At 40.4% G+C, this 27,386-nt stretch overlaps 1 protein-coding gene across 1 annotated transcript in view; it reads left to right on the top strand.

The window, feature by feature from the left end:
• The window catches only part of LOC149284339 (WD repeat and FYVE domain-containing protein 3-like), an 82,066-nt gene that overhangs the window by 41,315 nt on the left and 13,365 nt on the right, over window positions 1-27,386 (top strand). The window contains exons 22-43 of the mRNA XM_089496853.1: window positions 2,131-2,242; window positions 2,556-2,746; window positions 4,438-4,590; window positions 4,879-4,952; window positions 5,266-5,427; window positions 5,651-5,745; window positions 6,372-6,492; window positions 6,688-6,905; window positions 7,794-8,029; window positions 9,082-9,216; window positions 11,120-11,299; window positions 12,262-12,495; window positions 15,983-16,082; window positions 17,559-17,719; window positions 18,604-18,833; window positions 19,434-19,540; window positions 19,804-19,986; window positions 20,394-20,551; window positions 21,418-21,495; window positions 22,750-23,040; window positions 25,919-26,087; window positions 26,710-26,873. Coding sequence (XP_089352979.1) covers window positions 2,131-2,242; window positions 2,556-2,746; window positions 4,438-4,590; window positions 4,879-4,952; window positions 5,266-5,427; window positions 5,651-5,745; window positions 6,372-6,492; window positions 6,688-6,905; window positions 7,794-8,029; window positions 9,082-9,216; window positions 11,120-11,299; window positions 12,262-12,495; window positions 15,983-16,082; window positions 17,559-17,719; window positions 18,604-18,833; window positions 19,434-19,540; window positions 19,804-19,986; window positions 20,394-20,551; window positions 21,418-21,495; window positions 22,750-23,040; window positions 25,919-26,087; window positions 26,710-26,873 — 3,552 coding nt within the window. The remainder of the gene's footprint in view (window positions 1-2,130; window positions 2,243-2,555; window positions 2,747-4,437; window positions 4,591-4,878; window positions 4,953-5,265; window positions 5,428-5,650; window positions 5,746-6,371; window positions 6,493-6,687; window positions 6,906-7,793; window positions 8,030-9,081; window positions 9,217-11,119; window positions 11,300-12,261; window positions 12,496-15,982; window positions 16,083-17,558; window positions 17,720-18,603; window positions 18,834-19,433; window positions 19,541-19,803; window positions 19,987-20,393; window positions 20,552-21,417; window positions 21,496-22,749; window positions 23,041-25,918; window positions 26,088-26,709; window positions 26,874-27,386) is intronic.

Genomic DNA, 27,386 nt, shown 5'->3' with positions numbered 1-27,386 from the left:
CGATTAATCGGATAAAAAAAATGAATGTAAATTTTTCATTTATTTAAAATAATTTAATAAACAAATTGTTAAATACAAACAGCAGAATAAAAAAAAAACTTTGATAAAATACATTTCTTGTCTTTATTTCCCAACCAGCCCCCCCCCAATTTATGCACATGTGAGCCCAGGCTTGCCACGCTGCCTCCCACACATACCACTCCACGCTGCCCCCACATATGCCACTCCACGCTGCCTCCCACATATTCCACTCCACGCTGCCCCCCACATATGCCACTCCACGCTGCCTCCCACATATGCCACTCCACGCTGCTTCCCACATATGCTATTCCACGCTGCCTCCCACATATGCCATTCCACGCTGCCTCCCACATATGCCACTCCACGCTGCCTCCCACATATGCCACTCCACGCTGCTTCCCACATATACCATTCCACGCTGCCTCCCACATATGCCATTCCACGCTGCCTCCCACATATGCCATTCCACGCTGCCTCCCACATATGCCATTCCACGCTGCCTCCCACATATGTCATTCCATGCTGCCTCCCACATATGCCACTCCACGCTGCCTCCCGCATATGCCACTCCACGCTGCCTCCCACATATGCCACGCTGCCTCCCACATATGCCACTCCACGCTGCTTCCCACATATACCATTCCACGCTGCCTCCCACATATGCCATTCCACGCTGCCTCCCACATATGCCATTCCACGCTGCCTCCCACATATGCCATTCCACGCTGCCTCCCACATATTCCACTCCACGCTGCCCCCCACATATGCCACTCCACGCTGCCCCCCACATATGCCACTCCACGCTGCCTCCCACATATACCACTCCACGCTGCCTCCCACATATGCCACTCCCGCTGCCTCCCACATATGCCACTCCACGCTGCCTCCCACATATGCCACTCCACGCTGCCTCCTACATATGCCACTCCACCCCCACATATGCCACTGTGCCTGATACGCCTTATACCCCCTGATACACCACTCCATCCTCCCCAGACATGCCACACTGCCCTCCCCACATATGCCTTATATAATGTATATGCCTTATACCCCCAGATATGTCACTCCGTCCTCCCCTGATATCTCATAGTCCCCTCATAGAGTCACAGACCCGTTCACAGCACACTGACACCATACTTTTATAAATCAGTACTGGGTTAATCTTCACTGCCCCCAGGATTTAGATTCCCCTTAGTTTGCCCCCCTTTATCTCTAACTGCACCTTAAGTTAACTTTATTAAATTAATCAAATTAACCCTCAGTCATAACTACCCCTAAATTAACTCTAAATACCCCATCAATACAACTACCCTAAATTAACCCTAAACACCCTATTAACCATAACTGCCCCTAAATTAACCCTAAACACCCCATTAACCACAGCATCCCCTAAATTAACCCTAAAGACCCTGTCAACCACAACAGCCCCTAAATTAACCCTAAACATACCATTAACCACAGCTGCCTCAAATTAACCCCAAACACCCCATTAACCACAGCTGCTCCTAAATTAACCCTAAACACCCCATTAACCATAGCTGCCCCTAAACACCCCATTAACCATAACTGCCCCTAAATTAACCCTAAACACCCCATTAACCATAACTGCCCCTAAATTAACTCCCACCTCCCCTAACTTTCAGCAGCCCAAATATTAATTTTATACTCACAGTTAGATGAGTGTCACAGCCATGTGGTTCTGGCCTTCTGGGAGAAGGAAGGGGCGGGGCCAGTTGTCACAGTGATTACAGGGAGGGGCTGGTAAGTAGGAGCTGCTGCTGTGAGTCACTGAAACGGTTTATATAATGAGGGGTATTTTTCAGAGCGTTTGCTCTGAAAAAACCCTCATTTAATAATCGATAAAAATCGATTCAACTAATCGATAATGAAATTCGTTGGCAACGAATTTCATTATCGATTATTATCGATTTTATCGATTAGTTGTTGCAGCCCTACACTAGATCATAAAGCCTGGGAGCCCACTACTGAGCTCCTAGTGCTTGAAAACAATGCGATGACTGCGTTACTCACTTAGTTACCCAAATCATTCTTATTATGGAGATATGTTTTTCGAAGCTTTATTTGTCACTTTATTCTTGTTTGCAACAGTTGTCTATATCTTCCCATGAGAGCGCCACTCCCGTGAAACTGTTGCATAACTCAGCCGGACATTTGAATGGACCTGCTCGGACGATAGGAGCAGCGCTGATCGGGTATTTAGGTGAGATTGTTGTCCAAATTAGTAAGGGAAATAGCTGCCCTTCAACTGCATTAGTTATGCACCAGTGTGCAAAGCTGTCAATAAACCTTTGTATGTAGCTCTTTGTTATATTATAAAAAGCAGGCAACTTTTCTGGTGTACTGAAGACATGAACTATTATATATATATCAGCTATGCAATAATATATTTATACAATGTAACTACTTCTTAAAATCATTTGAGTATATTTACAATCTAAGAGAAGAAATTGTGACATTGTTATTTATAAGCTTCCTTTTTTCATTGTTTGTTTTTTTTTACATTTTCTTTTCAGGTGTAAGGACGTTTGTCCCAAAGCCTGTGGCTACCACCTTGCAATACATTGGTGGTGCTGCTGCCATCTTGGGTTTAGTGGCTATGGCATCAGATGTGGAAGGGCTTTATGCAGCAGTAAAGGCGCTTGTTTGTGTGGTGAAGAGTAACCCATTGGCCAGCAAAGAGATGGAACGAATTAAAGGCTACCAGGTACCAAGACAGTACAGTTTTATAGCTACTCCTTGTAGTTTACTTCAATTATCTACTTGAGGTTATATTGGGTGGAACATTTAATCTCGAATGTCAGATTGGGATCAAAATATTACTCAGGATAAATCAGCATTGCTGTATTGTTACAGGTGTTGTATTTAGGCCAGGCATGTGTATGAGACATGTGGCACCTAATACCATATTTTGTACCAGAAGTAGATGCCCTACAACTTCATGTGACACAAGATAACGTTAAAAACATTTGTTTACCCGGCTACCTCCCAGTGACTGGTCCTGTGTGTTGGTAACATGGCAAGTGTTGGCCATTCATGTGACTGAGATTAATCACTTCAGCAGAATCCTATAACTTCCATGGTCATCTTGCATTTGTTTAGGGTTCAGCGCATTCAGAGAAGTGCTCTGCTTTTCCCTGCTACTATATTGATCGCCAAGTGCTATTCCTTTCTTAAGACCTTTTCAGTTGCACATCAGCAGCTTTTGTGAAATAGACTTCTAGGTTCTTAGAATAGGTTGCTAGAATATATTTTATGGTTTCTTACCAGTAGCAAAAAGCACAATGGCTACAAGCATTGAAACTAAATCATTTTCCAAGAAAAATTAAATTGTCCCTGATTGTAGAGGACACCAACTAGAAACTGAAACGTGATTGTTGTCCGATGTCAGGTTAATGAAGTTGGTCTTGCATGGAACCTTATTTTTCTGTCTGGCTTCTCTAAGCATAATTACAAAACTGTGTGTTTAAAAAAATCTGATTTGTGAAGCTTTAACTACAAACAAAAACACTTCAACTTGTAGCGGTTCGGCCTGATTGAGATTGCAACCCCAAACTCGAACTACTGTTGGAGAGGGGTTCTCATTACAGAGATGTGCTTACTATGTACTGATTATCAGAATCCTTAACCCCAATTACGCCACAATCACTGAAGCAATAATAATCACTGCCTAATGTAGTTCTCAAAGTTTCCCTCACTACTTATTGGTCAGGATGTCTATACCAGAAGTTTAGAGGAAAACAGTTCTTTTCCCTGACTTCAAAATGCACTATATGTGGCAAAATGTCCTGTGAGGTCATCTCGCTGATTTAATGCAGACATTATGCAGGTCAGCTTCCCCCCTTCTTGCAGGAAGGAAGCTCCTTGTGGTTTACCCTCATAAAGCATATTGAAATTCATGTGTTGAAACGGTTATTGTCCTTTAACGCAACCGGAAACTGAATAACCTCAGTGATTTCATAGGATAACGTCTGCCAAGGGTTGTCAAATGTTCTGCAACATGAAGACAAGGAGTAGAAATGAAAGGGAAAAAACTCTACTGCAAAACGGCAGAAACATAGTAAGCTTACACCTCTGGGTTAAGACTTTTAGTGGCAAATAAATAAAGGATAATAATAAAATAATGCATGGCAGTCCTCGCAGCGCCCTCATCTTGTCGGAGGGGCTGAAGAAGTTCCAAAAATGAAATTCCAAATCATTTTAATCTGACCTTGCGCGCAAAAAGCTAAAGACTGTTGGGGAACATTTTTTGTTGTTGTCCTTCAGTGCACCTCATCTGAGATGACATAAGGCATGCTATGTTCTTGTAACGTCTATGAAAGGACTTGCTTTGGAATGTGCTGTGATACATTGTGGTACCTGTCAATTAAAACTGGTGGTGTATTGTGTTTTTGTTAGCTGCTGGCAATGCTACTAAAGAAGAAACGAGGTCTCCTGAACAGCCACATTCTGCATCTGACTTTTTCTTTGGTGGGAACGGTTGACAGCGGACATGAAACCTCTATTATCCCCAACTCCACTGCTTTCCAGGATCTGCTGTGTGACTTTGAGGTATGTTACTTACCTTCTTATTAGAAGCTTCTTATTAAAACTAATAGAACGTTCGAACAGGTCATTCGCACATGAAGTAGGAGCACAATGATGTCAGTCACTTCTTAAATTTGCAAATATACTATTTTGAAGGCACTTTAGATTAAAAATTAAGAAAAAAAAACAAATTGTGGTAGCCAATAAAACTTTTATTTGCGTTTTATATGTATATATCATTTTTATATTGTCATTGCTCTGACTATATGACGGTATATATTTTATGCGTGGCTGATAATGATTTTGCTTTAGGTCTGGCTGCATGCTCCATATGAGCTCCATTTATCGCTGTTTGAACACTTCATTGAACTGCTGACAGAATCAAGGTACGGGACCAAGTTTTATTTTATTATTTACTAAGAAAAAAATATTTTACATATATCTTTAAAGTGATCTCTGCTTATCATCATTTATATGTAGGCCAGCACTCCACTTTGTGCACCATTGGGGGGTAGTAACTAACCCTTTAAGCATGTTGGAAGTCTCTACTTATTGAAAAGGGTGAGATGGCAGCAACATATTGCCACAGATGACGTAGCAATCAATTTATTTTGTACTGCATTCATTGGATAAAACAAAAGTGGTCCTGTTTGGGTTTCTTTTTCGCTGAACTAAGGCTGTATCTACATTTTATTGCAGTGAGGCAGCAAAGAATGCTAAACTGATGAGAGAGTTCCAGCTAATTCCCAAGCTCCTGATGACCTTACGAGACACGTCTCTGTCTCAGCCAACCATCGCTGCCATTAGTAATGTGCTTAGCTTCCTACTGCAGGGATTTCCCAACCCCAATGACCTGCTCAGGTACGCATTGCACTCTGGTTCATTTGTCTGCATCTCTAAATTTCATGTATAGCCTGTGTGTGTTTTTGTATGTAATATACGCCAATCTGGTAAATTGTGGGTTTTTAGTTTAGTTGTTTGTTTTTTTTTTTGTTTTGTTTTTTTTCTGGGCTTATCTGTTTCATTTTATAGAATATATAGTTTGCCCAGTTGATTTTTTTTCTTTTTCTTTTAACGTTTTAAGGTTTGGTCAGTTCATCTCGTCAACACTGCCAACATTCGCTGTGTGCGAGAAATTTGTAATTATGGAAGTTAACAACGAAGAGAAACATGAGCCAGGTAAGTAAGCTAATTGCTATCCTGACCAACCTGCAAAACCAACCAATACTACACGACGTGAAATAAAAAAAAATGGTAATTAACTGATCATAAACGTTGCCAAAGAACCTGAATCTGTGGATCAATAAACACAAGCGTTATGATCCATGGAATCCTAAAATAGTAAATCCAATCATGCAAGACAAAACACGGGTATCCAGATATTGATGTTTCCATGCCATAAAGCTCAGTTGAGCAGGTTTGTCTAATTTGTTGGATGTGGAGGTCAGGTGTTAGGTATGTTAGTTTTCACTTAAGAAAGCATTTCCATTACCTGCTAAATAATAGCATCGGCCTTTGACATGCAAGGGCTTTTGTGTTAATTTTGAAAATTATTCAATCGCTGGATACCTTCGTAACCCGATATACCAATTCCTATTTACTTTAGATCCGTGGCCTTTCAAAGTCAGTTGTCTGTGTATCAGCATGGACTGTGTTACCTTGGGGCAGATAGAAAAGATCAAAGAAAAGAAGGGAGAGTGGGATCCTTTACATGTGACAGTCTATCAATGCATTTCTATGGCAGACATGTATTTAGTTGTCACCGTGACGTTTCATTGTGTTTCTCTGAATTTCCTTTCCACAAGGAATTGAGGATGATTTTGGAGGACTGGTTTCTGCTAACCTTATACTTCTAAGAAACAGGCTATTGGACATGCTGCTTAAACTACTGTATACTAACAAGGAAAAGACCACAGTAAACCTACAGTAAGTATATTTTCAAATGCCAATAATGGTAAATAGTAAGGCTATTTGTTCACATATTTTTGAGTATTTAGTTAATGTATTAATTAGCGGATCTGAATGTTACACGGTAGCTCCGATATGCTGTCTGAGCTTTGTATAAATATAGGGGGGAATAATGCTGCTCCTAACGTCAACCTTTCCTTTATTTTTCTGAAGAGCCTGTGAAGAGCTGGTAAAGACCCTCGGCTTTGATTGGGTGATAATGTTCATGGAGGAACACTTGCATTCGACAACCGTCACAGCTTCTATGAGGATTCTTGTGGTGCTGCTCAGCAACCTGCCTATACTCATGAAGTTCAAGGAAGGAGTGAGCGGTGGGGGCTGGCTTGACCAAACCGATTCTGTCCTGACCAATAAGATTGGAACAGTGCTAGGTAAACATATTGCACACATCAAGCAACCAACATACATTTTAAGAAAATATTGAAAAAAGCCCTTTTTTTGCATGTTATACATTATTGTCTTATTGTCTAGTTTATTATTTCATTACTTTTTTGCCTATATATTTAAGAGTGATATTATTGATGTATTTACCGGTACTTCACTTCAAGTAGTCTGAAAACTGACATATTACATGTAATATATAAAAATCCCACAAATTCTATATTTGTTTTAAACATTGGGTTTATATGGCACCTCTCAAAAGTCAATCATTATTTGTGCATGTGGGGTGTGCCATGTCTTCAGAAGGCAAAAAATGCATGTTATAGGGCAATAAGTATATAAAAACATTAACAGTTAGTCCAACACAACTCCTATCATTAACTTGCCAAATATAGCGGTGGTCACTTTAAACGTATCTCTTTGCCATTTATTTTCATGGAATTTTTAGTTGCAGCAGATAAACAAAACATTTGGCCCATCTAGTCTGCTCGTTTTTCTCGATCTAAAGCCGCAAACCTTAATCAGTTCTTGGTCTCGTCTTCAATTCAGGATAGCTTTATACATGTGTAAACTCCCTCACTGTATTAGATTCAACCACTTCTGCAGCTAGGCTGTTCCATTTATCTACCACCCTGTCAGTAACTTTAAAAAAGCAGATAAATCATCGTATTGGTGTTTTTTTGTATCGTCTAAAGTAGATACAAAAACAGATGCATAAGGTGTGTTCCTGCTATTGTATTGCATGCTGGGGTTTTATATATGCGTGATTGATCACCTACTCAGTTTGTAGTTGAAATTATGGCTTATTCTTAATTTGTCCTCAAATGCCCTTGTTTTGTTTTTTTTTGTGTTTTTTATTTTTATTCTTCTCTCTATAGGATTTAATGTAGGAAGGAGTGCCGGTGGCAGGTCAACACTCAGGGAGATTAACCGTGATGCCTGTCACTTCCCTGGCTTCTCTGTTCTCCAGTCTCTTCTCCCCAAGCACACCAACGTCCCTGCGCTTTACTTTCTGCTTATGGCGCTTTTCCTGCAACAGCCCGTTACCGAGCTGCCTGAGAACTTGCAGGTCAGTGCACCTGTCACCAGCCACCGAAGTAACCGGGCTTGCCAGGTAGGAATTAGCCAGTATGGCATGTTCGTGTGGTTTTTTTTTTCTCTCTCTCTCCCTATTTTCATCCTTTCTTGTTTTCTTTTGTGTTTGTTTTTCTTTTTTTTTCTCTTTTCTCTCCAATGGCTGCTATCATATTCTGTGCATTTTTTTGGAATAGCAGCCTGGTTTGCATAGCTACTGCAAAACACCTTTATCTGTGTAGCTCTTGAGTATGAGAGACGGAGCACGGTTTTAAACCAATAAACTGGATTATAATGGCACCTGTATGAGTTCATAGGACTACGGGGTTTGTATATAAAGAACTACTGTGGAGTAAAGGATAAGGGTAATGTTAAGGGTAGTTGGAAGAGTATCTGGCATTGTATACAAATCATTTCCACCTGACCAACAAGCATAGCATGCCCACTTCCTCGGCAAAGCGCCACATGTGTCTTTTGTGTATCCTTTTGAGTGTCAACATTGCATTAGCTGCCTGATTTGCCAAGTAGACACAAGAGGACAGCCATGTATCCTATATGTGGTAATGTACAGGCCCCACTTCTGTTATATATGACTCTTTATATGCGTACATGGAACCAGCAGCTTATTGAAGGAAAGGATCTATGCATGCTTGTAGATGATCTATTGATATACCAGTTACACTTAATGATTGCACTTTAATTAAGCATGGGTATTTAAAAAAAAAAAATCCAATAGTTCTAACCAACTGCAAACATAAGAATGCACTATTTATAAGCAAAGTGTAAAATCAGTTAAGTTTTATATGGAGGTTAGAACAGGTATTCCTTATCAATAATTTGTTCTCGTTAACAATATACCATTTTTCTACTATTTTTGGTTGAACAGAGGAGTCCAGCTTTTTGACTCCACTCCACCGTCTCCCTCATCTACATAGCTAGGCTTTGCCTCAATAGCTCTGGGACCAAATGGCTGGTTTGCTCAAATAATTACTTCGCTAGGGCTTTCAGATCTCAAGATTTTTTTTTCTTAGTTTTTTCCCCACTGTAGTTGGAGGTGTCACAAATATAAGATGATTTTTTTTGCCTCTATAGTTTGATTTGGACTCCATCTGGACCTTTATCTTTGGAGTTCCTGCATCCAGTGGAAATGTGTTCTCCTCCATACACAATGTTTGCACAGAAGCTGCCTTCCTTCTCCTGGGAATGTTGAGGACCATGCTTAATTCTGTAAGTATGGTGCGTTATAATTAGTGCCTGTGCATTTGTAGTCGGCAAATCACGCGTGAAAAACCATAAATTGCACCATATGTACAAGGAGACCTTCTGTTTTCTAAATGTCACCAATGACTCATTTTGCCCCAACATACACTGCACAGAATATGTTGATAAATTATATATGCAAGACTCAGGCATATAGTGCAGTAATGTACAATTGGAGGTTTACTGTGTGTACGTAACATAGGTGGCAAAACCTGAGGCATATCTCTGAAGGTACAGAATATATACCAAACCAATACTCCGTCTTCCATCACAGCTCTTGCAATAACCAAACTCGTGCTTTTAATATAGGCTAAATCGTACAGTGAATTGTAAACAAGGACATACAGGTCAGCAGAAATAGACAAAAACATAATAATATACAGAAACAGGGGAGGACATTACTTAAAAGCATAAACATTTAGGTTGCGCGCTCCCCTATTTTTGTATTTTTTTGGTGCTCTATCTGTTTGCAGTTTCTGAACAAACGTTAGGTTTGAGAAGCCCCTCGTTTTGTTCAGAGACGGCTTTAAATTGCTAAAGAGTCTCTTGGGTTAAAAGGCAAAGCGGTCCCAGTGATTCAGCTCCTTGGTCAGGAATATTGCATTGAATAATTAGATTGGACTCGCCACACCTGGGGTACTTTGACATAGCGGCAAGCTAAGCAATATATGGCCATATAGTGTGTCGGAATCTCCAATGTTTACGCCTCAGGTGTTTTTTGAATGATATTTGCTGGGTATGCTCTGAATTCTTGCTTTGTTTTATAGACAGGAAATGAGTTTAGTGAAAGAATGACAGATGGGGACAATAATAAATGAAGGGTAGCAGCATATTTTCTTTATATCACTAGGAAACCTTGTGTGCCAACTAAAATCTTAAAAAACATGAGGTTTTTTTTTTTGAAGTTTTTTTGCATAAATTAAACAAATCTGCCAACATCTAAAGCTAGGCTGAGTTCTAAAACTTCAGAATTGGTAATATTTATATCCAAGCTACTGTTTTCTAGGCTTCATGAAACCTAGGTGTAACTCTCTCCTTATGCAAGGTTAAGATTCTAGACATATAAATTAAATAAATACATGTGTGTGTGTGTTTGGATCTAAAGACTATTTATAATAGTTAATGATATGGCTCAAAATGTGAAGATATATTCTTACTTTTCTACAAAATCTGGTAAATCTGCTATAGTGTGTGCATACGTGTGAGCTTTCAGATTAGAAACTCTTGTTTAGCCCATCATTCATCCATCACAAAGATTAATTACATAGTCGTAAGTAAGTAACTAATGGTGGCAGCCGAATGGTTCTAATAACAGAAAACCTTTACTTGTCAAGAGGTAAATATAAGTCTGAATCAATGTATTCAAGCAGTGATAAGGGCAACTATTGGGACTCTCAGGTGTCAATGTACATTATATACATACATACAATAACTTTGTCTTTTCATCAGTGCTGTAGTTTCTATTATTAATAATAATAAATTCTTTATATAGCAATTACACAGCAATTCTTACAAGACATATATTCGAGGGTATGACAAAACTAGTCTTGATAGACTAGGGCAAACGTATACATTAGATAAAGAGGGCCCTGCTCCCAAGCTTACAATCTATCAACATAGGTATAGTTATAATACAAAAGAAAGACTGGCTTTGAATCTATAAATGCAATAAAACCAGTAATTTATTAGAATACTTCTGTGACGTGTTTTTGTAATAACACATGAGACATATTATTCACAATAACTGGCTCGTGGGCTTGTTGGAATTTTTATACTGTATGTTAGCAGTTGCTTGTGTTTTTTAATCTAGCAGTTGGTGTCAGTGACATGGTGGTGGATATTCACGTTGAATTCTTTTATTTGAACACAGCCTTGGCAATCCGAGGAAGAGGGTTCCTGGCTCCGGGAGTACCCAGTCACCTTGATGCAGTTCTTTCGGTACCTGTACCATAATGTACCAGATCTTGCGCCTATGTGGATCAGCCCAGAGTTCCTTTGTGCGCTGGCAGCCACAGTGTTCCCTTTCAACATCCGACCATACTCTGAAATGGTAAGGGTCAAGTCTCTGTTTTGAAACTAATTCAATATGTTTTTTTTTTTTATTTCAAATTAAAAAAGCGAAAGCAAAAGTATACGTGATGAGATGCTCTACAGCAACCTATAAATTGTTTTTATTATTCTTAATGACTATTCATACTTGGCTGTGTCCTCTTATTATTAAATGAAACTATTACATACTAATGACGCATACAAATCCTGATCAATGCAAAGTGTTTGTTCTTCCAAGTAATGGAACATTCATAGTTATGAATAGGCAGACACATTGTATTTAATGTAGTTTGTCAGCACGGACCATGCTGACCTCTTCTGAAAATGTTCTTTATAACTAGATAGATCTCATGTATGCGAATAAGTTCTTTGGGTGATAGCTGGTGGATCTGGACTCAAGGCAGGCACCTACCATACCACTGCATAAAGTACTGTATTATTTTTGAAGATGCTGTTAGGGACAATAAACTGCCCCTTTAATGCAGTCAGATAAAATATTTCACATCAAATCCAAATGACTTTTTTCCATAAAGTGGATCTAGGTGCCATGCATGGTACAACGGAGCTTGGTGTTTGACTCAGCCCTGCCAATTTTACACACTAAACCCATTTCATGCATAACCCTTATATGCTGCCTACAAAGCCTGCTAAGTGCTTCAAGGTCCTGCTGTTGATTTACATACAGAAATGAAATCAATAAAGAAACTTTAAGATTACTGAACCAGTGACTTTTGGTGGCCTCCTTCATCCTGGCTCAGTAAAATACCTATATGTCAACAGCAGATTTCACAGAAAAATCGCAAACAACTGTTATGTTGTAGTCAAGAACAAATGCTAAATATTTCTGTGACATATATGCCCAGAAACGTTGTCTTCTAGTACTGCCGTTGTATTCTGTATGGTAGCCTTTGTGTTTCTAGTATTTGTTTGCTTTTTTTTTAGTGATTAAGCTCTATTTTGTAGGTCACAGACCTTGATGATGAAGTTGGATCCCCAGCTGAAGAATTTAAGGCTTTCACTTCAGACTCGGGCATGAACAGAAGCCAATCGGAATATTGCAATGTGGGCTTCAAAACCTACCTAACTAACCACCCTGCAAAGAAATTTGTGTTTGACTTCATGCGTGTCCTTGTGATCGAAAATCTATGCATGACTCCCGCCAGCAAGCAAACGCCATTGATAGACTTGCTGCTAGAGGTATGTGTTTAATGTGGAAGGCATTTTATTGTACAAGGGAAAGATCTCTGGCTTGTCTTTGTGTAGGATGGTTCTGTAGACAATATGGCCCAGGTAAGCTTGAGCACAGGCAGAATTCTTGGCTGCTTGTAGCCCTCAAGGCCTGGAATTACACCAATGATCTAGGCAATTCAGACTCTGTGATTCAAATATTCTTTTGTATAACACAGGACAGTTAAGATAAGTACTCTGTGTGTCTGTGTGTTATCGCAGCCCAGCATACTGGACAAACACCAAAGCCTCTAATTAAGAGATACTGATCTCCTGTATTTAGCAATGACATTGTAAGCCAAATCTAATTCTGTATCCAGACATGTTTCCCTCATATTGGTGTATTCCGTAATTGAAACCCACTTAGTGTTAACACTGGTCAAAATAACAAATATCTGTTAGACTGGCAAATTTATAATAATCTTTCTAATTCCATACATTGAACAATACACTGTAAATTGTACAATACATCTAATACATTTTGTATAAGCCCTATAGTGGGATTAATCATATCTCCTTGCTTCTATAATTCAGACAGGAAAAGACGCTGTTATAGTCCTATTCCTCCCATAGTCAGAACCCAAAATTTTACAGTGAGGGTCCTCTACCAGTTGGAACCCCAGATATTAGTAATATCCCAACACCATTGCTGAATAGAGTTCCATTAGCTGTGTGACTGATGTGTTAATATAACAAATACTACAGTGAATTTAAAATTCCTTTTGATTCTAATTTTTTTTCTTTGAGTACATGGAAATTCTGCAGAGAGTACCATATTTTTGTATACAGAAAGCTAATCTTTAAGATACATGTCTAAACATGTGATTTAAATGTGTTTGTAGCTTCCAGGCAAAGTCTCCAGAAGATCTTAGAATACTGAAAATGTTTTCCCCATAACCTAGTGCAGTATTATCATGTTCCTTTACAACCCTGTTCATGTCATTAAAGAGCCACTTTACTTAGTGACACTTGCCTTCCAAGAGCTACTTGTCTTTTATTAATTCCTTATACAGTGAAGGAAAAAATTTTGATCCCCTGCCGATTTTGTACGTTTGCCCACTGACAAAGACATGATCAGTCTATAATTTTAATGGTAGGTTTATTTGAACAGAATAACAACAAAAAAATCCTGAATAACGCATTTCAAATAAGTTATAAATTGATTTGCATTTTACTCGGTGAAATAAGTATTTGATCCCCTATCAATCGGCAAGATGTCTGACTCCCAGGTGTGTTTAATACAGGTAACAAGCTGAGATTTGGAGCTCTCTCTTAAAGGGAGTGCTCCTAACCTCAGTTGGTTACCGGTATAAAAGACACTGTCCGCAGAAGCAATCAATCAGATTCCAAACTCTCCGCCGTGGCCAAGATTAAAGAGATGTCCAAGGATGTCAGGGACAAGATTGTAGACCTACACAAGGCTGGAATGGGATACAAGACCATCGCCAAGCAGCTTGGTGAGAAGGTAACAACAGTTGGTGCGATTATTCGCAAATGGAAGAAACACAAAATAACTGTCTGGGGCTTTGATGCAAGATCTCACCTCAGGAGGATCTTGTCAATGATCTCAAGGCAGCTGGGACCATAGTCACCAAGAAAACAATTGATAAAACACTACGCCATGAAGGTCTGAAATCCTGAAGCTCCCGCAAGGTCCCCCTGCTCAAGAAAGCACATGTACAGCCAGTCTGAAGTTTGCCAATAACATCTGAATGATTCAGAGGAGAACAGGATGAAAGTGTTGTGGTCAGATGAGACCAAAATGGAGCTCTTTGGCATCAACTCAACTCGCCGTGTTTGGAGGAGCAAGAATGCTGCCTATGACCCGAAGAACACCATCCCCACCGTCAAATATGGAGGTGAAAACATTGTTTTTTGGGGGTGTTTTTCTGTTAAGAGGACAGGACAACTTCACCACATCAAAGGGACGATGGATGGGGCCATGTACCATCGAATTTTGGGTGAGAACCTATTCCCCCGGCCAGGGAATTGCAAATGGATTGTGGATGGGTATTCCAGCATGACAATGACCCAAAACACACGCCCAAGGCAACAAAGAAGTGGCTCAAGAAGAAGCAAATGAAGGTCCTGGAGTGGCCTAGCCAGTCTCCAGACCTTAATCCCATAGAAAATCTGTGGAGGGAGCTAAAGGTTCGAGTTGCCAAACGTCAGGCTGCAAACTTTAATGACTTGGACAGGATCTGCAAAGAGGAGTGGGACAAAATCCCTCCTGAGATGTGTGCACATCTGGTGGCCAACTACAAGAAACATCTGACCTCTGTGTGATTGCCAACAAGGGTTTTGCCACCAAGTACTAAGTCATGTTTTGCAAAGCGGTCAAATACTTATTTCACTGAGTAAAATGCAAATCAATGTATAATTTCTTTGAAATAGGTTATTCTGGATTTTTTTGTCTCTCACTGTTCAAATAAACCTACCATTAAAATTCTAGACTGATCATGTCTTTGTCAGTGGGCAAACATAAAAAATCAGCAGGGGATCAAATAACTTTGTATGTATTTCATTAGGATTGTTTTTCTAACAGCAATGATGTGTCTAATGCTATTGTAGATGCATTGCCCAGAGTTCTAGTGCCACTCCGTGACATCTCATGACCCAGTAATAGGTTGGAAACCCTAGTTTGAAGAACCCTGTTCTAGAGTACTTAATAGGATTAAGTTAGCTTTGTTAGAAAAGCAAAGTTATCCTGTCCTTCATCCATTCATCTCTTCCTGCATATCTTGAACACCCCAGTTTTCTATGTTAAAAGGAAAATGATTCTAGAGTCCGCCTACCAGAAACTAGTGTGTTTCTGCTTTTCACAAGATTTTTAATTTTGACTTTAGCCCTTTTGTTGCTAGATAAATGGTAACTCTAAGATGACAGTGTCCTTTAGAAAATGGTAATGCCTCAGTCCTTTCTTCAGATTTAAGTCTTATGTCTTTAAAGAACAAATTGTACCATATGCTTCAAATATGTGGACCCTTACAATTCATCACAAGCTATTAAGGATATGATGCGTCCAGACAGGCTTAAAGGGTCAAATGAGCTGTACTCAGGTCAGGAAGCTTGAATTCGGTGATGTTATGGTCCCTAACTTCTATACAGAATGTTCTTAGGATAATAACAGTTCTAAAATGTTGCTAATATTAAATATAGGTACATCTAATATTGCTAAAAGCATATATGATAGGTTGACTTTAACTGTATGGTTTAACCACTATAAACCTGCTTAAAAGTAGGGATTCCAGAAACTAATTCAGGCACATATTCCTGTGACAAGTTGTATAGAACTAACCATCTGTTTTTTCTGTCTTTTCGATGATTGATGGGCATCCCTTACTACAAAATAAACCAGGAGATCAACATTAAGATTAAACTAGGTTGCTTTGCTCAGATGAGACCCTCCATTTTTTAGTCTTATCATTTTAAAAGTACTATCTGTTTGTTTTTGTAGGCTTCTCCTGAAAGATCCACAAGGACCCAACAAAAGGAGTTCCAGACTTGCATATTAGATAGCGTGATGGACCATCTGCTGGCCACCGATGTTCTGCTAGGTATTTTTTATTAGCTTTATGTTTTGTTGTCCTTTCTCTCACTATGAATATAATTATGATTCAATTGAAAGATTTGTAGTGCTAACACAGCTGTTACATTACATTTATTTATATAGTTGTGTTAGCTATAGTTTATATTAGCTTTCCTGGCTTTTGTGTGACTCTAGTGCCCATGACCTCCAGCCAATATGCAATAGTTAAAGTTCACTTTTAATCTGAAAATCAATATTATCTGAAGAATTAAAAATTGCATACTCTGTTCTAGAGCAGTGTTTCTCAAAGGGATTTTTCTGTGACAAACAATGTAGCCACAACCTTGTTTTTGTGGCCGCCATTGCACCCATAGCTCTGTTCTGGAGGATGCACGTACATGCATCTATGTCTGTAACAAGACTCACATTTCATTCCTGTACTTTTAAGTCTTGTAATGAGACGGCATTCATGCAGGGATCGTGCAGACTCAAGGTGATGGAGTCATAAGTAGCTGATAGAGGGAGTAATGTTTGTGTATGTACAAATAAAAATTGATACAACCATGGTTCAGTTGCTTTTTGGTAAATGTACCAATTTAACGTTAAATTAAAACTTTTAGACTATTATGTGCTTGATATAGTTCTACAATGTATGAACCTCTTTCAAATTGTTAAATAAGATTAAAAAAGAGAGGGAATTTAAATATGCAGTATTATATTTTTTTTCTTTCCTGCATGGATCTTTAACCTTATTGGGCACTATAGTGTGTGTTCAAGCACAGATCCAAAAAAATGTGGTATTACACACACACCTCTGGACTATATTGTCCTGATTTTCCTACTGAAAGGCAGCCTAGACAACACAAGCTCATTTTTTTGTGAAGATTTCATGAGTGTGGACTACCTGCTAACTTTTATTAACCTTCTATCTGTAATTAAAAGCACTATTTAGGCACAAAACCTAATTATAGGCAATAACTGTACACAGAGCCGGCCCAAAGCAAAATGCCGCCTGGGGCAAATTTTAAAATGCCGCCCCCTCCCCCTATCTACCCTTCCTCTCCCTCCGTCCCTGCCGCCCCCCCATTATCTACCCTTCCTCCCCCTCCGTCCCTGTAGCCCCCCCCCCCCCTTATACTTACCTTTCAGCAGTCCTGCGGCGAGTCTCCCTGTTCGGTCTCGGTGGCGGCTTGTAATGCTGAGCGCCGGAAATCTTCTGGCACTCAGCATTACAAGCCGGCACCGAGACCGAACAGGAAGACTCGCCGCAGAGAAGAGAGAGAGAGAGAGGGGCGCCGAGCGGGTACTGACAGCTTGGTAAGCGAAAACCCCTTTCTCTCTCTTTCGCTTTTAAAAAAGAAAAAAAAAAATAATAAAAAAAAAGGGTTTGGGGCGGCAAAGTGCCTCTTCAAAAGTGCCGCCTGGAGCAGTTGCCCCACTCGGCTCCATTGTCGGGCCGGCCCTGACTGTACATTAACATGCTAAACCTTTTTTTTCTTTTTAGGTGAAGATGCCTCTTTACCAATCACTACAGGTGGAAATTACCAGGTGTTGGTGAACAACGTGTTTTATTTCACCCAAAGGCTGGTGGATAAGCTTTGGCAAGGGATGTTCAACAAGGACTCCAAGCTTGTGGTAGAGTGCATCATCCAGTTACTATCGCAGGTACGAAAAGCTGTAACCTTCACCATCCATCCTCCGTTACTGGTTATTACCATGTCAGCAAGCAGAAACAGTTCACTAAAATAGATGAACCAGTGTAATGATGTTTGCAGAATAAAAGCTGTATGTATTCAAAACCTACCCTGTATTGGAAACCTGTGCCACGGGATCAGCCATCTCTGGATCTGCACAAATATTCCTCTATTATTAGGTTATTTGCTCAATTTGGTTGAAGATGGAAACCATGCATCACGTCACGTTTATAAAGACAGTGCAGAGGTCTGTTTCCAATCTGCATTGATGAGCCATTGAACAAGGCATGGAGACTACATTGTGCTGCTGTTACAATGGAGCCAGACAGAATCCAGTTTTCTTTTTTTAACAGTATTTTGATTTCATTTAAATTACTCTAGTATTTTAAAGTTGTCTTTAAAGTGTCTCCGTCACTGCATTGGTTCCTGGGGCAGCACAGGATACATGGATTGTGCTATGTAAGCAATATTAAAATAGTCAACTATACTGCTTTAAGTACATTTTGTGGGATTGTCAATGCTCCCTAAAAAAAAATAAAAAAATATATGGCTTATGCTTACTGATTTGTCTATGCATGCAAAAGCGTGTATCGTTACAACTGTCCCTTGCCAATATTTATAAAAAATATAAATGTATGTGTTATTAGTACATTGAGATCCCCTGCCTCTAAGCAGTAAGAGATACATTAACTGTTTAGCAGTGGACACATATAGATTCCTTGAGTCATGCTGGTTGGTATCTGCTGTACCAACACAGTTCTGTCTTTTGCTCCATTGCTCACTCGTATCTTCCTTCCCTTAAAGCTATCAGGAGACGAGAGTTCATAATGTTTTTTCTTTTTTGTTTCCTTCTAGTCAAAACGGCGCTCTCAAGGCTTGTCTCTCGAAGTGATTTATAATTGTTTGAATCGCACCATACTGTACCAGCTCTCCAGAGCCCACAAAACAGTCCCTCAACAAGTGGCTCTTCTTGATTCTCTGAGAGTCCTCACTGTGAATAGGAACCTGATTCTTGGACCTGGGAACCATGACCAGGATTTTATTGCCTGCTTAGCTCACTGCTTGATTAACCTCCACATGGGAAGGTAAGAACCACAATATAAACAGACCATGGATGTATACATAAATGCCACCTAGAATTTGACCAATAGCCTATTTCTAACTGGTCATTGAATGGAAAGCGTATAAAAGCACGTAAGCTGAAATTATTAGTTCCTTTATATAGGGAAAAATGAACCCCATGCTGTAGAATGACCCATCCTTCCACTTGTGTCTATCTGCAATTTCTGAGAGAATGTGTTGAAAACCAGGTATGTCAGCATATGCTCACTTTGATTGGTATAGAGCAGTGGTTTCATGGTTTGCTGTGAAGAATCAAGTCACCCTGAGACCCACACGCTCCTGGTGATAACAATAAAATGTGCTAGTCTCCGCCACCTAGAGGGACAGCTATGTGTCTCCATGAAAACAAGCAGTACTGTGATGGGTGAACATTACTTCAGATGGTTTTGGACTACAAGACTAATGTGCCTCGGACGGAGAGGCCGACAAGGGAACACTACCACAAAGTGTTCTAACTGAAACATCTGTAACCTGTTACTGTGGATCTCCGGCTATGAGTGCTTAGACACATGGACATGACATTGGCTAGCGAATCATGTGAAAATGTATATATCTTGTTTCAGTAACCCTGATGGCTTTGGACTGGAAGCAGAAGCCAGGATGACCACTTGGCATATTATGATGCCGTCTGATATTGAGCCAGCGGGCATCTATCAGGATGTCAGTGAAGGTACGCTGCATTTTCTGCTGCCACCTTGTATCCCGCAGAGAATCCCATATTATTCCTTTACAGTCAGGTGCTGCCATGAGTTAGGCTGACTCAGACTTTCTCCCTACACACGAGAGCTTGATAGTTGTGCATGGTTGATTCTCCCTCCCCTTTATTCTGTGTTGTGGATCGCTGTGCAATTTCAGACATATATGCAACTAAACTGGAAGACCAACTCAGAAGCAGAGTGGACTTAACTAAGGACACAAATGTGTTTTTTCTAGGTCGCCAGCTCTTGTTGAAAGCTGTCAGTCGAGTGTGGATAGAGCTGATTCACAGTAAGAAGCAAGTTTTGGAGGATTTATTTAAAGTGACTTTTCCGGTGAATGACAGAGGCCATGTGGATATCACCGTTGTACGCCCCTTGATTGAGGAAGCAACACTACGGTGTTGGCAGAATCATCTCGGTAAGAGTTTTCACGTGCCTTTTTGTGCTGGTAACATTATGTATTGTGCTACAGTTGGGTCCGTTAACACCAGAAACGTAAGATTCTACAGCATGATTTTTTTTCTTTTCAATAATATATTTAAAAATAATGATATCCGTACAAAATAAATTCTAAGATCATGTTTGAAGCGCTAGGATGATGGAACAGGCTTGAACAACAGAGCAACATTTTGGATGTTAGTATGTGCTGTAGCTAGTTGTATTTTTTTTTTTGTTGCAGAATGCAAGTATATTTCGTAAGGCTACCACAATGAGAGAGAATATAAAATTAATATTATTTTATAACACTTACGGCAAAATACCAATGCCGAAGAAGTCTGCTCTTACAGATTTACAATCTATTCTTCATCATTATCTGTTTCACAGCTTACGAGAAGAAGTGCATCAGTAAAGGAGAAGCCTTGGTCCCAACCTCCCAGTCCAAGCTGTCTCGTGTTAGCAGTGGCTTTGGTCTTTCTAAGTTAACGGGTGCGCGAAGAAACCGGAAGGAGAGCGGACTTAACAAACACAACCTCTCTACACAGGTGTGTGCAGTAATCCCACTGTCTGCATGTCAAGGGACATAGCTGATGTAGCCAACAGAAAAATAAATGAATTTCTTAGGCAAGGAAGAATCTTTTCTGTACCACAGGAGCAGCAGAGATGCACTTCAGGAGCACTTAAAATATTTAGCAAATTCACACGTTTTCTACCTCTAACACAGGCACACAAATGTGATACTTGAGTCTTATGGTAGCTGTAGTTCAGCGTGTAGCCCAATGCTACCATGACGCATTTTGGTGTTAGAATAAAATATCAGTACAAACTTGGATGCAGTCAAAACCTATAGAATGATAGGTTTCCTTTTTTTAATTGTTATATCCTGCTAAAAGACAACATTGTCGTAAACTGTAGAATATATAAATTCTTAATTTCAAACTTGAATGGCCTTTAATAATAAACTGTTTCTGTTTCTTGTATCCTATACTACACAACCCATACAAATACATTTTCTCAAGGTTTTCAATTGTAAATGACTAATCTTTGCATTTCATAATGGGGGAAAAAAAAGGTAAACGCAGTATGTTTGTTTGTGAACTCTCTAACAGAGAAAAGATTGTTTACAGAAAATGGCTAATTAGTAGGCTTTATGAGAATGATCAAAGTAAAAATCTAGTTTGGGAAAAAAAAAATCTAATTGCCCTCCCAGGGACTTGGATTCTCTGGAAAATTGGAGGTGTTCTGACGGTGTAAATGCTCAAAGTACAAAGAACTCCCTTAGCCTGCTAACAATCCAATCCAGTCCAACCCAACTGCAAATTAGAATGTTAAGTGCAAGTCTGATGGTTTAAGTAACCTACAGAAAATTCTGGAATAGAATTTCAATTTATTTTACATTCCCCCCCCCCAGGAAATCTCCCAGTGGATCTTTACACACATAGCTGTTGTGCGGGACCTGGTAGATATGCAGTATAAAGAATACCAAGAGGTAAGAGATCATCGTTTTATATCTACTACAGAAGACATGAATTAAGATAGATTGATCTGATTTGCAAAGCATGAGTTCTTAATTACAGCGGATTACATCTGATTCTCTGGCACTCTTAAGAGAAGTGGAAAATTAACTATAATGTTAAAAGTGACCATGTGTTATTTGACAGCAAGCTGACACAGGTTAAGGCGTAATAGTACAGAAGGAAAAGAGCACCTGCCCTTGTGAGTTTACCATCTATTAGAAGGTTTAGGAACAATGAGATTTAACAATGAATCAAGTGTAGAACAAAGCCTAAACTAAAAAAAAAAATATATATATTTTTTTTGACTTTGCCATCAACAGATCTATTTAAACAGAGTTGTTTGACTGAAAGGGCTGTAGGCTTAGATTTCCTGTTTGCTCACTGATTTCCCATGTGGTCTGATACATAAGGAACACATCGTGTTTCTGAAAACAGCACCAATGTCCTTCATCTGCACCTCTTCTCAGGTGGCCCCTACAAGGAACAAACAAAATAAGAACAAAACAAAATCATAATTCTGAACTTGTATTCCAAGGATTCCTTATCACTGTGGTGTCTGTGGCACACTCTTAATGGCACACTCTTCATTCATTTATTAAATGCAATTGTAACATGTTGTTATATAGATTCAAAACGTTCATATATTATAAACAGGTAAATGCTTTTAGGGATAAGAAGAGGAACTTGTGCTGGGAATAACTCTGAGATGATGATCCTAGAAGGTCATGGTCCATGAACATTCTCTAAACCCTTTGCAGAACCAACTAAGCATTTTTGGTTAGGAAACAGTCCTACATGATTGTACAATTCTTCATGGGATGCTTAGCTATAGAGGCAATCTTGTTTGTGCCTGCAACTTTTCCTGAGCAGAACCGAGTCCAGGAAATGTGAGATTCTGAATTATGGTTAGTGAATTGGCTACAGATTAATGTACATCTTAAAATAATTTGTAGGAAAGGAGGGCTGATGTGAATGGAGTAGGAATGATGGGTTTCGTGATTAATAGCCAATAATCTCTGGAGGCTACACTTGATTGATAAAGTGTTCCCTTGGTGGTAAGTCATAGAAAGAATACACCCTGGCAACCTATATGCACTTGAGGCATTTTACTCATTTTGATGTTTTTTTCTTCAAGAATTCTAGAAGATCAGATGGTCAGCAAGAAGGAAGGGTTAATAAGCTGTTGTGTTCGAACTAAGTGTTATTGCTATGTATTGTGTTAACAGAGACAGCAGAATGCTCTAAAGTATGTGACAGAGGAATGGAACCAGATCGAATATGAGCTGCTCCGGGAGAGGGGGCTTTGGGGTCCTCCCATTGGCTCCCACTTGGATAAGTGGATGCTGGAAATGACTGAAGGGCCGTGTAGAATGAGAAAGAAGGTTGTGAGAAACGACATGTTTTACATCCACTATCCTTACATCCCCGAAGCAGAGCACGACACAAACACAATGGTAGGTTGGATGAGGATTTCGTCTGTATTTTCCCAGACTCTTGATCGTGAGGTATCAGCTGCAGTGTTTTGACATACCGTATTGGCTCGAATATAGACCGCACTTTTTCCCCCCCACTTTAAGTCTTTAAAGTGGGGGTGCGGCCTATATTCGGGGTCTAGCGCCCGACGCCCACGACATGCAGTCCCGGGCGCCGGGCAGGCAGCGGGGTTAGGATACAGATCCCCCGCAGCGGTGCAGGGGACCTGCATCCTACTCTCTGATACGCTCAGACAGCCTCCCCTGCCAGCACTTCCCACGTGGGGGGGTGCCGGCACGGGAGGTTGTCTAAGCGCATCGTGCGGACGGTCACCGGCTGCGGCGATGCGGGTAAACAGCCTCCGCTGCCGGCACGTCTGCACGATGTGCTTTAACAATCTTAATGTGTTAAAGCACATCGTGCAGATGTCCCGGCAGCGGAGGCTGTTTACCCGCATCGCCGCAGCCGGTGACCGTCCGCACGATGCGTTTTACCTCTGCCCCCAAGACTTACCAGAGCAGACTCCCGGGTGTCTTGCGGAGCCGGCGGGGGACATCTACGCAATACGCATATACAACTTCCGGTGCCGGCACATCCGCTGAGTGCCGGCACTGGAAGTTGTATACGCGTATTGCGTAGATCCATAGACAGACGGATACCTCCGCTGTTTTTAATGCTTGATAATACGGTTTGCCATAGACATATGAGGCAAATCTCAGTTTCTTAGCTTTGAGGTTTGGCCCCATCCCCTGTTATAACAATATATTGTACCATACGTTCATTTTTAGGTAATTGTAGAAAGTGTTCCTCCTCTGCATGGCCTATCTGCTACCCTTAACCGTCCACTTGGAGCCTTCTCATTGTTTTCCAGTATTCTGTAATGAAGCTGTGGTAACGATGCACATTAATGGAGCTGTCACGGGCCGCGTTCTCGCAGCTACGACTCTTTGCCAGGTCACATGACCCTTCAGCTCTTGCGGAAATACGTAGACGCTGAAATAATATTTATCTTATATATAGTTTCAAAGCAACGTTTAACCGATTGTGCCTGGATCATTTAGCCCAGAAACCCAGTGTTTTAGTTTTAAAAACGTAGATATTAAACTGTAGGCCCAGGTATGTAATTGCCTTGTGCCCAATGGAAAATAATTGTGCTGCTGTAGGCCTTTTAATTTGTTTTTATTATCGTATATTTAGAGAGAGCCAACAAGCTTTGCATAACTGGGTACTGAAAAGATAAAGGGGTTGCTGCGACTGGACATCTTGTCACCTTAATGTCATAATGCAATGTTTCATGATTATTGATGTCATAGTTTAAAATCTGTGATTTGGGTTTTATATCTCTGTAAACCACAAAATTATTTACGAAAGGGGATTTGAGAGGCCTCAAATGTTTCTTTATGGTCACAACTAAAGGAATAAAATTTGTTAGGACACATACACATTGACCTGCACTGACCACAATGCATATACCGATCTCCCCATTCTCTGTAAATTTAGCAGACATGATCTAAAGATATTTGGTCTGCCCATTGCTTACAATTTATCTAGAGCAATGCACTATTATGAATTAATAGCATTAATTATAAAGTGATCTAAATAGAGCCTTCATATTCCATAAAGCTTTACACTGGATTAATGGGCTATAACAAGTAGTGCAGCAACAATTTGGAAACAAAAGTTGAGGAGGGCCTGGTTAGACGAGCAGAGAATAAGAAGATGGACAATATAATCCCATGATAATTTATAACACTCACACAGAAACATAGGAGAGCATTCTGTCACAATTGTCTCTTTAATGGTCTTCTGCTTCTATTCGGCTCTGCACTAAAGAACCGTATTGTCTTCTTCACACCCTTCAAAGACATGTTGATGTCCGATGTTACTTGGACCTATATGACTGCATGTAAACTCTGCATAGTAGTATCATTAAGCCTGTTTTGTTTTAGATAAAGCTTTACAACCTTGCAAGAGCCTTTGCTGGAGAATCTGCCACCTGTTGCAAGTTTTGAAACGTACGGAAACAGATATACCGTACTGGCTCGGATATAGGCCGCCCCCGTATATAGGCCGCACCCTAAAAGTTTGGTGCTTTTTTAAAGAAAAAGTTTTTTTCTTTAAAAAAGCACCAAAAAAACATGCTGCCACTCTGTCTCCCCCCCCCCCGAGATATGCTGCCACTGTCCTCCCCCCCCGAGATATGCTGACACTGTCCTCCCCCCCAGATATGCTGCCACTGTCCTCCCCCCCGAGATATGCTGCCACTGTCCTCCCCCCCCGAGATATGCTGCCACTGTCCCCATCCCCCCCGAGATATGCTGCCACTGTCCTCCCCCCCCAGATATGCTGCCACTGTCCCCCCCCCCGAGATATGCTGCCACTCTGCCCCCCCGACTTACCAGAGCAGACTCCCGGGTGTCTTGCGGGGCTGGCGGGGGACATCTACGCAATACGCGTATAAAACTTCCGGTGCCGGCACTCAGCAGATGTGCCGGCAACGGAAGTTGTATACGCGTATTGCGTAGATGTCCCCCGCCGGCCCTGCAAGACACCCGGGAGTCTGCTCTGGTAAGTCTTGGGGGCAGAGGTAAAACGCATCGTGCGGACGGTCACCGGCTGCGGCGATGCGGGTAAACCGCCCCCCGTGGGAAGTGCTGGCAGGGGAGGCTGTCTGAGCGTATCAGAGAGTAGGATACGGGTCCCCTGCACCACTGCGGGGGATCTGTATCCTAACCCCGCTGCCTGCCCGGCGCCCGGGACTGCATGTCCCGGGTGTCGGGCGCTAGACCCCGAATATAGGCCGCACCCCCACTTTAAAGACTTAAAGTGGGGGGAAAAAGTGCGGCCTATATTCGAGCCAATACGGGTAATTGTAGAAATTTTTTTTATTAGTTGTGTATTATGAATGACATTTTATCGTAGAAACCAGCTCGTTACCGTCGTGCAGTCAGCTATGATAGTAAGGACTACTACATGCGCCTGATGCCAGGGAACCCAGCAGTGTTTCAGGATACGGTAGAAGAAAACTCTGAGGGTGAAGCAGCTCAGCATGAACTAGAGCATGGCGAAGACACCATCGCTAGAGTCAAAGGTGAGATAAACGGGGGGAAATCCAGTCACGTACATTGCATACTTTGATTTGAAATATCACAATGTAGGTTTGTTACTCCACTGAATTGGCACTGTATTGGCATTGGCCACTTTGTCCTGTGTTTATTTTTATGAGCTGTTAAACTTACCATAAAACATAGCGAAATATAGTAAAATGATCTATGGTAGGATATTACACTTGCTGTACTTTGTGGAGCCATTTGTGGCAATTTCATGCCTGCAGGGACCTTATAGTTCACTCCTTTAAAAAGGCCATCTTGTATCTGACGCACATTTTCTTCTTTTAGAACTGTATCACATCATCACATTGGTACATAAGTACAAATTTTGTTATTGCGGTAAAGAGAAAAATATTTTTTTCCTCAGCCATGATACAATAGATTACTAATTTCTTTACATTTGTTATTTGGATGAGAGGTCATTTGGGTGCTGTAAAGTTGGACAATCTTCCCCATGAGAAGAGGATTAGTAATGATGAATTGTTCAGCGTAGCATTGCCATACAAAAACTAAAGGTCAAATTAGTCTGTTTATTATAACCGTATTAATTTCTATGCGGTTTTATCCATTTACTACCACTGATTCATTTTCTGTATCGTGCAGGTCTGGTAAAAGCACCTCTAAAGCGATCACGATCAGCTCCTGATGGAGGGGAAGATGAAAGCCAAGAGCTTCTACAGGATCAGCTGTCCGAAGGTTCTTCCATGGATGAAGAAGAGAAAATGGACAGCACAACCCTGCTGAGGCTGCTTGAAGAGGGAGAAAAGGTACTTAACCTTACCTGTAAAGAAATGCACACTTGAATTATCACTAGGAATCCAGATTTTTTTATTTCTTAGTTGCTATTTGTATTTGTCCATAATATGGTCTAATCAAAACTAATATTTAAGTTCACCAACATGGTTTATGGTGGACTCGAAGAAGATGATTTTCTGAAAGCCAGTTATTTCTTTCAGCTTGTTCTCTTATTTCGAAAAGTGAAATTTACATCCCCTAAAATCTTGAATTTACTATCCGGAATGTACTTTATAATTATTGCCTGAGTTTACTAAATGTATTTGTTTGAGGGCTTACGGACTATAGTCACTTTAATATCATAAATCTGGGTTTATAGTAAATGAAGTATTGCCACCTCTAGGGCGGTAAGGGGAATTGCACTTCTGCATTTTATGTCTCAGAATGGATGGTCAAATTTTAATTACAGCTTTTATCACCTGGAAAATGTACACATTTTTTTTTCTAAACCAAAAGCTAAAATATAACATTGAATTTGCATTCTT

The sequence above is a fragment of the Sceloporus occidentalis genome, unplaced genomic scaffold (assembly GCF_023333645.1).
Source record: "Sceloporus occidentalis isolate IW3139 unplaced genomic scaffold, rSceOcc1.0.p SCAF_95, whole genome shotgun sequence".
In the NCBI taxonomy this organism is placed as follows: domain Eukaryota; kingdom Metazoa; phylum Chordata; class Lepidosauria; order Squamata; family Phrynosomatidae; genus Sceloporus; species Sceloporus occidentalis.
The sequence above is the reverse complement of the archived record's forward strand: the minus strand, read 5'-3'. Positions and strand labels throughout refer to the sequence as shown.